The sequence below is a fragment of the Aquila chrysaetos genome, chromosome 6, assembly GCF_900496995.4.
Source record: "Aquila chrysaetos chrysaetos chromosome 6, bAquChr1.4, whole genome shotgun sequence".
NCBI classification, from domain to species: domain Eukaryota; kingdom Metazoa; phylum Chordata; class Aves; order Accipitriformes; family Accipitridae; genus Aquila; species Aquila chrysaetos.
This window is the reverse complement of record NC_044009.1, coordinates 3,573,950-3,585,956: the sequence shown is the minus strand read 5'-3', so window position 1 is coordinate 3,585,956 and position 12,007 is coordinate 3,573,950. Positions and strand designations below refer to the sequence as shown.

The following is a 12,007-nucleotide window of genomic DNA, read 5'->3' as shown; positions in this document are numbered from 1 at the left end:
AATCTTCGGGGTGGGCGGGGCCTCGGGGCCTGGAAGGGGGGGGGGGGGGGGGGGGGGCTCCGGCCGTCGAGGCCCTGCGGCCATGAAGCTGCTGCGCCTGCTGTGCCGCCACAAGACGGCCCTGGGCCTGGGCGGCCTGTCCCTCTTCGCCGTGGTCCTTCTTTACCTGGCCAAGTGCACCTCCGAGGGTCTCCGGCCTCTGCCGGCCCCCCGCGGGCTCCCGCACAACCAACCTGCGGCCCTGCCGCCGCGGGGTGCCAGGGGGCCGCATCCCCCGGCAGCCCCGCCACCTTCTCCTGAGGAGACCGCCTTCCTGGCCGTCCTCATTACCAGCGGCCCCAAGTACAGCGAGCGTCGCAGCATCATCCGCAGCACGTGGCTGTCGGCCGCCGGGCGTCCCCCCCACGATGACATCTGGAGCCGCTTCGTGATCGGCACGGGTGGGCTCGGGGCAGAGGAGCTTCGTAGCCTGGAGCTAGAGCAGAGCCGGCACAAAGACCTCCTCCTCCTGCCAGAGCTGCGGGATTCCTACGAGAACCTGACCGCTAAAGTCCTGGCCACCTACGTCTGGCTGGATCTGCACCTGGACTTCCAGTTCGCCCTGAAGGCTGACGACGATACCTTCGTACGCTTGGATGTGCTCGTGGAAGAGCTGAGAGCCAAGGAGCCGCGTCGCCTCTACTGGGGCTTCTTTTCTGGCCGCGGTCGAGTGAAATCTGGTGGCAAATGGAAAGAGAGCGCCTGGGTGCTCTGTGACTACTACCTACCGTACGCTCTGGGTGGCGGTTACGTGATTTCTGCAGACCTGGTGCACTATTTGCGTCTTAGCAGAGACTACCTGAACATGTGGCAGAGTGAAGATGTCTCCCTGGGGGTGTGGCTGGCTCCCATTGATGTGAAGAGAGTGCACGACCCTCGTTTTGACACTGAGTATAAGTCACGAGGTTGCAACAATAAGTACATAGTAACTCATAAGCAAAGCATCGAGGACATGCTGGAAAAGCACCAGACCCTGGCTAAAGAAGGAAAGCTCTGTAAGGAGGAGGTTAAGCTCAGGCTTTCCTACATGTATGACTGGGGAGTGCCTCCTTCACAGTGTTGCCAAAGGAAGGACGGCATCCCGTGAAAGTCTGAGGAAGGAAAAGGCAGAATATCGATGGACACTCTGAGCTTGGTTACTGTTCCTTGGGGAGAATCCCAGTAACTAGGGCTTAAAAATTACTCAGAAGATTTTGCACGATTCATTATGTCACAATCAATGAAATCCTGAAACTCCTAAGAGCTACTGATGTGGCATGATGTAGAGATGTTTTTAAAGAAAAAAACAAAATGACAAAAAGCATGGAAAGGCTCATATGACAGGATTGAAGGCAAATAATAGGTTGAAAAATGTGGATAGTACAGAAAATTTGGGGGAGAGAACTTGAATCAAGAGTTACTGGAAGATTTTTAACAGATTCTAAGATTTATTTGCTAAAGATCATGACAGGCCTTTGTGCTATCTATAAGATTGTGAAACTAGCATCTGCTGTTTATTTCTTGGCAGGGAAGAAGTGTCAGTTTGGCAAGGTTTGAAGATTTTAATGGGGCTGCAAATCAGCTGCTGTTGCCAGTGGGAACAGGTGGCTGGTTATTGACACAAGCAGTCAAGTAAAGGGAACAATTTTACCTAGGGTATTTGTGTTAGGGGAGGGAGAGAGCCTGTTCTTTGGCAAGTGCTCCAATTTACAAGAATGGAATTATTAGACCTTCTGTGTAACTTGTCTGTAAGCTTTTTGTTGTTTTAAAGACATCATGTACATAAATTATCTGGCAGCTACGGAGTAAGTCTATATTTAGAAAGGTGGATGAGTTATGGTATTTGGCAGATATAGAATATATTATCTTATTTGGGGGGCAAATAGTTACGTGACAAAGCTAGCCTTCAGTTGTTAGGCATAGGTGTTGTTCTTAGCTTATCCTCCAAATACACTGTGTATGAAGAAACATTTCCCCTCCCGACAGTAAGTAATCTGACTACTACAAGGTCAGATGTTGTAGGCTTCAGACTTAGATTGTTCTGGATTACTTCTGTAAAATGTAAATTGGCAGGATTAGATCAGCAGAAGCTATCTGGAGTTCAAACAAGATTGCCCTAACGTGGGTACCTCAGCTAAGAAAGTAAACTCTGTATGTAGTCAAGAGAAATAGGTTCCCCCACCCCCCAAATTCCTCTTTGAGGAGAACCTTGTCTCTCTTTTCAGGAGATACATTGTAATCTAAGGGGACTAATCCCTCAACAGTCACATTTAGATGCCTGAAGCTAGACTGTGTGAATTCCCCCCTTCTCACCAATAGCACATTTTAGTGGAACTAAAAATAATTTTACAGGTGGTCTAAGTTAATTGCTCAAGTGATACGTCAGTAAATGGGATTATGTTCCTTAGTCCTGTCTACACTACAAATAATTCTAGTACTGACAGAGCTTGTCAGCATCAGATGCAGTATTGAACAGTAAATACAGACAGGACAGTCTTGGCTGTAGAAGAGATCACTTACACAATTTCACCATGTTAGTTATCTTCAAACCTTTACGTAAGCCTGTAATTCAAACATCTTTGAATGGCAGGTGCTCTAATACACAGAAATACTTTTTTTTCAGTACTACTACAGAGCTACTGACTTCCAGTAACCTTTGTCAGCTACAGATCTTTCAGTATAAGCAGAGTTTTTACTTTATGCCTGAAGGGCATTCTTAATTATCAGTTTTACTGTTTGTTGCACACTGCACTTTCATACAATTTCATTTCTTCCTCTAAGTCAGTGTCTGTTCCCACCTGCAGGAAGAGAAAAATTGCAAAAAAAAAAAAAAAAAAAGGGTGCCAATGTGTCTGTCTTTTTGCTTCTTAAATTAGCAAGTTTGCAGTTCATACCAAAGGAATCAACTATGGGGGTTTTTATCATTATTTTTCTCTTGTTTTGATTAAAGTATTGAGGATTAAGAGAAGTCTTCTGCAGAGAATGATAATTCTCTATTTTGAAAATTTGAACAAATCTTTTACTTCCTTCTAAAACAAATTAAGATACTGAAAAAAAAAGTTATTTTAGCATGTGTCCATTCTAATGCATGCTTATGCGTTGACAGATAGGCAGATGTGCTTTTCAGCAAGGTATACTATTCCAAAACAAGAATTTAACAAGATTACAGGAAATTTAAATTGGTTTTAGCATTTTAAAAAATATCTATTTGCCATTTGGGGTTCACTAGTATTGTGTGTATATATGTGATTAAATGCTTGTAATGTGAGTATTTATTTATAATTATTGAAAATGTATTATGTATAGGAAAAATGAGATAGTTAAATGTCATTTTAAATTTGTTTAAGAGGTACTGTAATGTCCACGAGAATTACATATCAAGCAGTGCTTGAATTTCTTGGTGTACAAGCCATTATTTAAAGTACTGTGATCTGAGCTGCAGATCAAAAGTCTGTTGCATGTCTCTCAAGCTAGTAAGAATGTACTGTTTATCCATTTCTATCAATAACTGTGTTCATGGAAGTTGTTTACATTGTTGACTTTGACTCTCCTTACTCACAACTCCCCCCCACCAAAAAAAAAAAAAGTGTTTTTCATTGCTAGCAAAATTAATGGCAGAGAAATGCTGGATCTCCATCTGATATTTGACCCCATGGAAAACATTGTGCATAGAAATACTTAATAGTTAAAGAAATTCTCTTTAAGTGTTTCTTACACAAGTGTGAGGTGAAGTACCTAGCATAGCAGATCTCTTGACAGCAGCACAGCCCGTTGCCTGCCTAGGTGTACTGCCTGCACACTTGCAAGATGAAGCTCAGAAATGATGGTGACCGCTCTTACATACTTAATATCTGGATCTTGGTCTGACACAGCTTCGTTATACCCTTTTCTGTTTAAGGTTACCCATGTTTTGCTCTAGTTGCAAAACAAATTAACATGGAAGGCTTGACAGATTCTTGTCCTTTGGTAAGTGGTTTTAGTTTTCTTACTAGACACCCCCTTAGTGCAAATACAGATTTCAATCCCAGTTAACCGGGAAATTCCACAAAAGTAAAAGATGAAGTTTTTAGGCTTTTTTTGATATTTTAAAAGCACATTGAATCATTTGGGAGAGAACAAACATCCCACATGTTGTGTGGAAAACCCCAGAAAAACATTAACTAGTACAGGATTTTTTTTTTTTTTATATTTTACTAGAAAGAATTTGCATGTGAAAGACCTAGTAATGTTATTTTGAGTAATCAAGAAAAATCTGTGTATTGCATGAGTGAGTCACTAAAGTTTTAACACTTAAAGTTTCAGTCCAAAACTAATTTTTGAGCCCATTTTTTCTAAAGCAAAATGTAAAGCATATTTTGAACAACGTATGAATTGAATGTTTTCAAAGTAGTAATTAAAGGCAATCTTTCATACCTTCTAAGGACTAGGTCCCGTATTTCCTGACATCAGCTCAGAAATCTAGTATGTGATGTTTTCATACTCGAAAACCATGACGTAATCTTTGTCTCTCTCGAAAGTCAGGGGGAGGAGTCTGACTTCAGTGGGTCCAGCATTTGAAAGGATGTTTAAGTGCTGCTGAGAAATAAGCAGGTTTTGGTCTTTATAGCAGCTATATTAGAGTGGAACATTTTGTTGTGGGCCTTAGTGAAAACTAAATTATCCAGGAACAGATTTGTCGTCTCTTTTGTAGCCCTTCTTAGTGGCAATAGGTTAGCGATATGTTGGGCGCTTTATTTTTTTAAGTAATGTTTCTGCTGGTTTCTAAGTTTTCTCTTCATAAATACTTTCCATTTTTAATATTCTTGTTAGTATGGGGAAAAATTATCACTTTAGCTTTTCTAGATATCAGCATGTTACTATAAGTTAGGCAACTGTGTCAAGTCTATAAGCTTATGTTGGTATCCATTCAGGACTATCATTGACTTGATCTGTAACACTATTGAGCTTTTTGTTATTATTTACAGAACTTTTTTAAAATAATTTTTTAAATCGTGCATTTAGCGTTCGACCAGAGCTAATAGATACAGTAGAGAAATTAATTATGACGTGCCCTCTCCATGATCATATCCAAGACTTGATACTGAAATATTTAAAGCTGACAATGGCATAAACTCAGCTAGAAAGTTGATTTTATTTTCCAGTGATTTTTTTAAGTTACATGCAACATGACTTAATTACTTTAGTGTGTAAAAATAAGTAGCTAAAACATTAATTGCCATACTGAATAAACTAACAGTTCCAGTTAAAAAACCCTCAAGCTTCCAAGAATTCCTATAGTCACTTCAAGATTTTTAAAAACCAAACCCAAGTTAGAAATTACTATTCCTGTAACTGAATACTTTCTTTTCTGAACGTCTAGCCTTGTTCATGTGAATTTTGCTCAAATACAGCTTCTATGTGTCATACTTTTGACAGATGTTACATTTTCTGTAGTTGAAATGCCTCATTTTTGAGCATTTAAATTTGTATTTCCTATCTGCTAACGCTAATGTTTTGGGGGCCAAGGTGTTAGCTTTGCAGATTTGATTAAAAGCCCAGCAGCATGGGAAGATGATTAAGAGTTGCATTTCTATTAGTTTCTGTTCAGCTCAGCTCCAGCATCAGAGTTGAAATATGTTTTTGGTATTGCTGTATGCTTGACAAACTGTCAACACCTACACTACTATGTATTTTATTTAGAACACTGCCTGCAAGACTGAAATCCGTTGCTACATGTACCTGTGTAAGATATGCTTTTACCTTGGAACTTGAACTACTTTATGCCAACATAATATGCCAGTTATTACTAATACAGACTATTTAGGTAATGTCTAGGAAAACTTGGAAAAGGATCAGTCTGTTACTTGTAGCCTATCTGAAGCTGAAGGATACTACATAAGTGTGCCTTTATGAAACAGAATTAGCGTGGGGTACTGTGCTGAGTATGTTTTAAACAGTTAAATGAAATTGCACATTTTTTGCAGCCACATAACTTTACCATTTGGGGGTGGGGTGTGGCACAGTTTATTTGCTCAGCATTTATATAGGAAATAAACTGCTAGAAACATGAAGCTATCTGTGATGATAACTCTTGGTAATTGCATAAGCGTATTGTATATGTATTTATGTCCTTTCATGTATGCCTTTACTGGCCAAGGATCTGTGTGCTGTGATTTTTTAATAAAAGATTTTTGCTGTATAGGTGATTGCTTGTTCTATGTAAGATACCAGTGTGCTTATTTTCACTTTATTATGCCACTGAGAGGCACAGAGGATTGGCTCAGTCTTAAGAAATTGCACAAAAATGCTTCAGTTAACATCAGTAATAATGACTGATCAGCATGCCAGAACCCTGAAGTAGCTAGTGGCATATGTATACATAAATAGAGGTACCTGTTCATCCTATTTTTACATTGGTAGCAACATAGGGGCATGACAAACTAATGCAGTCGGAAAAAGGGTTTCTCTGACTAAAAAGCATGTTGATTCTGGTCTTAGCTAAAAAGTATTCTAAGCAGTTAGACATCCATAAACACCATTGGCTATGGTCCTGATTTATGTTAAAAAACAAAAATACTAGGAACATTCTGACAAGGAATTGGAAAATATTTTCAGTATAACACCTGTTCAAATCATTTCAACACTCCAGTAATAAAAACACTTCTCCAGTGCATTAGTAACTTAAAAACACTAAGGTCTGATGAAGATTTATTTAAACTAGAATCAAGATTGCCACACAATGTTCTTGCTGCTGTTTCACTGAAATCAAAGACATCTCAGGATCTACATACTTAGAAATTCCCAGTAAGGATGCATCTAACTTCTAAAATTAGCACATTTTAAGCAGCTTATGATTTGTATCTTCCCACTATGCAGAAGCCTATGAGGATTCACAAGCCTTTTTCAAGAGCCCAGGTGTCATGCCTCATGTTCTTTCTGCAGAAGGTAGTAAAAGGTATGGCACACCTGAAAAAGCCATATCTAAGTAGTTTAAGTGAGGAGAGGAAGCATGCAGAGTACCATTCCCTTGAAATAGGGCGTTGAAGTTGCAGGTAGTAGGGGCATTCTCATTTAGAGAAACAGGTATTCAGTTTTATGTACATAGTATAATTCAGAACTGTGGTAAGGCAAATAGTAAGATTTGCATCTTGTGAGATATTTATAGATATGTTGCTAAGTAAACACATGCCTGTTCATTTTAAGAACAGAAGCGCAAGTCGGAAATTTCTCATCTACAGACTGGAACAAGGAAGTATTTCAATGCTCTGGAATTTTTAAGACAAGCCAAGTGACCATAAGGAGCAGGGGGTTTGGATTCCATGGCTGCATCCTGGCCTGTAGGCCATAATTAAATTCAAAATTTCATACTCGCCTCATTCCAGCAGCAGTGGTATTGAGCTTTAATTAAAATTCATAAAGCACTACGATTGGCAAATAATACACGCAGTCTCCCCTTTTACTGAAATAGTAATTCCAATGGTAAATCAAGTTAAAGAACTCTTGTCAATTACAAATGCCATAATTAAACATTAAAAACACACTTGAACAGAGTTCTAACCTGTCCTCATTAGCAACCTTGGGTACACTGTGTAGACTTGGGGGCCGACAAATATAAGTCAGCAGATCCCTTATTACTTTTACTCATGTAGCAACTTTGTACTGAAGTTGTTTCAATCAATTTTTTGCAATTCCTTAGAGTATTTGAAAAACGAGACATCACTATTAGCTTGTAAGAGATCATACCATGTAGCCAGTTACAATATCAAGAAAAGTTATTTCCTGGTTATATGCAAGATACTGAAAACACCAAAGGATTTAACATAGTTAATACTTCCATGTGCAGCGAGAGAAGCAATCTCAGCATGTTGGTTCTGCTGTAGTCATGGTGGGGATACTGGTCTACTAATTATCAGAGTACAGAGAAGAGAAGAATCGGTTTTAAACAAGTCAACAAGAGCTATTTCAATTTGGCTCATCACATACGTCAGGGTTTCCCCTTTTTTCTGGGCCACCATAGTAAAATATTCCAATCCTACATCTATCTAATCAGATGCAGTATCATTTTAAAAGGCTCTGTCACCAGAAGTGCTTCTGCTCCCCAGCAGTAGCTAAGGTAGGAAAAACCAGAGCCACAAAAATGATGCTGGATTCTCCTCCCAGTTTACTCATAATCTGTACATGGTTTTGAACAACTAGGTCACAACACAAACTCCGCTTTAATCTACATTTGGACAAAAAGCAATTTACGTATCAGTAAGAGGGGATAAGGAAATCTGACTTCAGCAGTACTGCACATTATTCAGAGTCTTTGCAATAATCACATCCAGCTAAGCACTACAATCATGAAGTGCCCAAGCATACTCTTAGGTAAAACTAAAAACATTCAGTAGGAAACTCTCATTATTCTTCTACCTCAGCAGTTTCTCAGGTAGTCATGAAAGAGGGAGAGCAGAGCACAGTGCTGAGGAAGATGTTCCTAATGGAAGTAAAAGTGTGTTCATTCCTGCTGTGCCAGCATGCCCTGGGGAGAAAGGGCGATACAACATCCTTTATCCTTGCTTTGCCACTGCGCCGGGATGCAGAAACAGAATCTAGACTTCAAGCCATCAGTATTTCTTCTGCCACTTCTCAAGTAGCAAGGAGACAGCCACATCAGTGCAAGAACAGGGAAATGAGATTTTGACCCCAACTCAAGGTCAGGATAAACATTTTTATTCTCCTTCTCCGAGATATTTATTCACCCCACTTGTGCCTAGAGTCATAGTAAAAGAATAATCTTTGATTATCAGGCTCTATCAATTCCTACAAGTTTCTGAAGAAACCAGGAGCAAGTAGATTGGACCAGATTTGTTGGTTTTGTCCGAGTCCCCCCTGCCCCAAGTTTGCTGGGACACACCATGAATTATGCATTATTTGCTCTAGCTAGGACTTAGCCACCCTGTATCTTTAAATTATTGTCTCTGGGACACAGCAAGTTTTCATTGCTCAAAGCTTGCTTCAAACTCAGTCATCCAATTCCAAAGAAAGCTTGTTCAAAAATTATTCCAAGGCCAAGCAATCTAAAGTAAATCAAGGCACAAGCATAAAACCTTGAATCTAAGGCAAGTTATTTTGCTACGTGATGTTAGATGGTTTAGTTCCAACACAAATGATCAAATTGCTATTGAAGTGAACATAAGGAGAAGACTGACAAATAATGCAAGTCAAGGGAGCTACTTCAAAGCAGGCTGTCCAGGTCATCAACCAAAGAAGATATATATTCAGATCTCTGCCAGTAACCAAGGAAGTTGCCTAAAAATAGAATTAATGGACTGTAGAAAAAGAGAGACAATTGGTGTCCAAGGGCACACGGTGTTTCAGTTTTACAGTGAAAACAAGTCAGCTCAGAGGGGAAGTAACTTGTCCGAGATCATGTAGGAAGCTGGCAACAGATTAGAAGCTGGAAACCAGTCATTGGTGCAGTTAGGCTATTGCCCTCCTCTTACTAAGGAGGAAGCTGATGATAGCATTCCAAATCTTACACGCAAGCTGATCATAAGTTCTTCTTTTCAAAAGAAACATGCCAGAACCTTACAAATCCAACAGATTTTCATCCTGTTTGTGACAACAGAACTAAGCCATCTAACTATCACCTGTTTTTAACAGTCAGGTTTGTTTCCATCTGTAACTTCCCCAAGTCATGGATATCTGGGTGCTCTTATTGGATTGTCAATGAGTTACAATGGTAACTGCCAGCCTTTAAGTCAAAAAAGATTAGCCCTTCAGATGGCTTTTCATCAAGTGCTGGGTTACTAACCCCAAAGCAAGTTCTTACACAGCAAAAGAGAAGCAAGCAAGACAGGGCTAAACCGGTCACATCAGCTGAAGTTTTGCAGTTAATGCACCACACCAGATATTCCATTTAAGTTTTCAGAGAAGTGCAAAAGCTTCCCAACCCATAACACAGGACTCCAGAATAGAGAAGCAGTACATTACCTCTCTCTCTAAATCCAAACCCACCCTCTCTTGCAACAACCCAACTGCTGTCAGAGGAGCACTGTTCAAAGACCATCTGCCTGAGAGCCAAAACAAGCCTTTCAACTCATCTACCTTACCTTTTTTCCAAGAAGATTGCAAATAAAAGCCCTTTACCCAACATGACTTCCACAGGATGATATCCATTATCACAGCCCAAACACTCCACATGCACAAAAAAACCCCTACATAGCTATTCTTGCTGCTTTTATAAAGACCATTTGGTCCTCACCTTATTACTGACCTCAGGGAAACAGCTGGGAAGCAACAAATCAGCTACAGATGAGGATTAGGCCCAACTGTTTTAAACGGATATCCCCACGTGGGTATTGTCCATCTGTTTTCCCTGATACAATTAAAATGTGTATTCCATTTTTTTAAAAATGCATTTTCATCCAACTTAAAATCTTTCACATGCATATAATGAACTCACTTCTTTTTGCATCTTTGCCACAAAGATTTAAAATAAGACTTTTCTTCCATTTTTTAAATAAATAATTCAAAATAACTTTCAAATTTGTTACTGAAGCAGACCTTTGAAGCAATGATAATCTATTTGGAACTCGCCATAGTTTTGCTGTTTACTTGCTTTATACAACTAGGTCACTAGATGTCACTATGTGCCTTTAAGAGCACATAACGGGACGCGTTCCTCGGTTTAAGGAAAAAAAAAACCCTCAAAGCGGGAACCTAAGCAGTGTCGAAAGACAGTTGTTTATGACTAAAGTCTAGCTATGTTCTCTAATAAGTATCTGCTGTTTAACGCAGACTCAAATGGATGATCAGGGAGAAAAGGAAAAAAGTTTTCCAATTCAAAAATGGAATTCTGAAGGAATTATTGAGGATGGAGCCAACATATTGTTCCATGTAATAAATGATTGATAATGCACACCCAGATTTTAAAGACAAACCTTTGTAGAAGCCCACAAAGCCCCCCAAAATGGAGAAAGCAAATTAACTAAAAATGATGAGCCACATTTTTGTCGGTATGATGATGAAGTTTAGACACCATTTGGGAGCTACAATAACTTGGGATTATGGAAAGATAACTAAATGTGCCTGCTATGGAAAAAAATGCAGCTATGGTTTGCCAAAATCTTTGGATGACTTTTTCTTGTCTATGTATGTTTGTGGTTAAACTGGCCAAAAATTTTACATCAAAGGACTTTGTTGTTGTTGGGGGAGGGTTGGCAGGTGGAAGAGAAATAGTTTTCGATGAAGTAAACACTTTTTATAGAACAAGCCAAAACAAACCAAAACCCCCAGTCCCTGTGCCCCCACGCCTTTCGGTCAAGTTCTTCTGTGGTTTCATCAGCTGAAAATACAATTGATTTGAGTTGTCTAATTTAGTTTTCTAAAGGGAAACCCTCCCCAAAAATACTCAAAGAAGAATTCAGTTCCAAAAAAATGTCTATGTATGACTCCTTCTTGAACTTTTGGGTTGATTAAAGAATATGTAGAAATGAAACCTATCAAAAATTATCAACACACTGATTGAATCAGGTGAGTCTTTTCTGGGATAGGGAACTAATTACTCATTATCTTTAATAAAAACATTTACATGGCATACGATGCTGAAATTCAGGTAGTATTAAAAGAATTTTGTAAAAACAGGGTTAAGGGATGAGTTATCAATACTTACGTGTTATTGCAGGGGAAACAAATATTTGTTCTGAGTCAGATTCCAAAGTCCTTATTAATTCTGAACAGCACCCACTCAGCAAAACAATTCCCCTGCGAGTGCAACAGCACTTTCAGGGAAATACCGAGCAGCTCTGAGCATCAGGCCCTGTCTCTGGACTTGCCTATACTTATGTGAGCTTACATATGTGAGCTCTAGAACACGCCAGGCAAAGTGGAGCCACGGTGGGATTCCACGCCAGTGTCCCAATGTGGTTCTAGCCCTGCCTAGGGTCCCGCTCAGGTCAGCCGGGGTTTCTGTCCATGCAGACTGTAATGCAGGAATACTTATTTATGCCTTAGTGAGTATGGAGTG

The 12,007-nt window shown here is 39.7% G+C and overlaps 1 protein-coding gene across 1 annotated transcript; it reads left to right on the top strand.

The window, feature by feature from the left end:
- The first annotated feature begins 58 nt into the window (after positions 1 to 58).
- On the top strand, positions 59 to 6,196 carry B3GALT6 (beta-1,3-galactosyltransferase 6). The gene has a single exon (XM_030018486.2). The coding sequence runs from the start codon at positions 83 to 85 to the stop codon at positions 1,124 to 1,126; it is 1,044 nt and encodes a 347-aa protein (XP_029874346.1). The 5' UTR covers positions 59 to 82; the 3' UTR covers positions 1,127 to 6,196.
- The last annotated feature ends 5,811 nt before the right edge of the window (positions 6,197 to 12,007 follow it).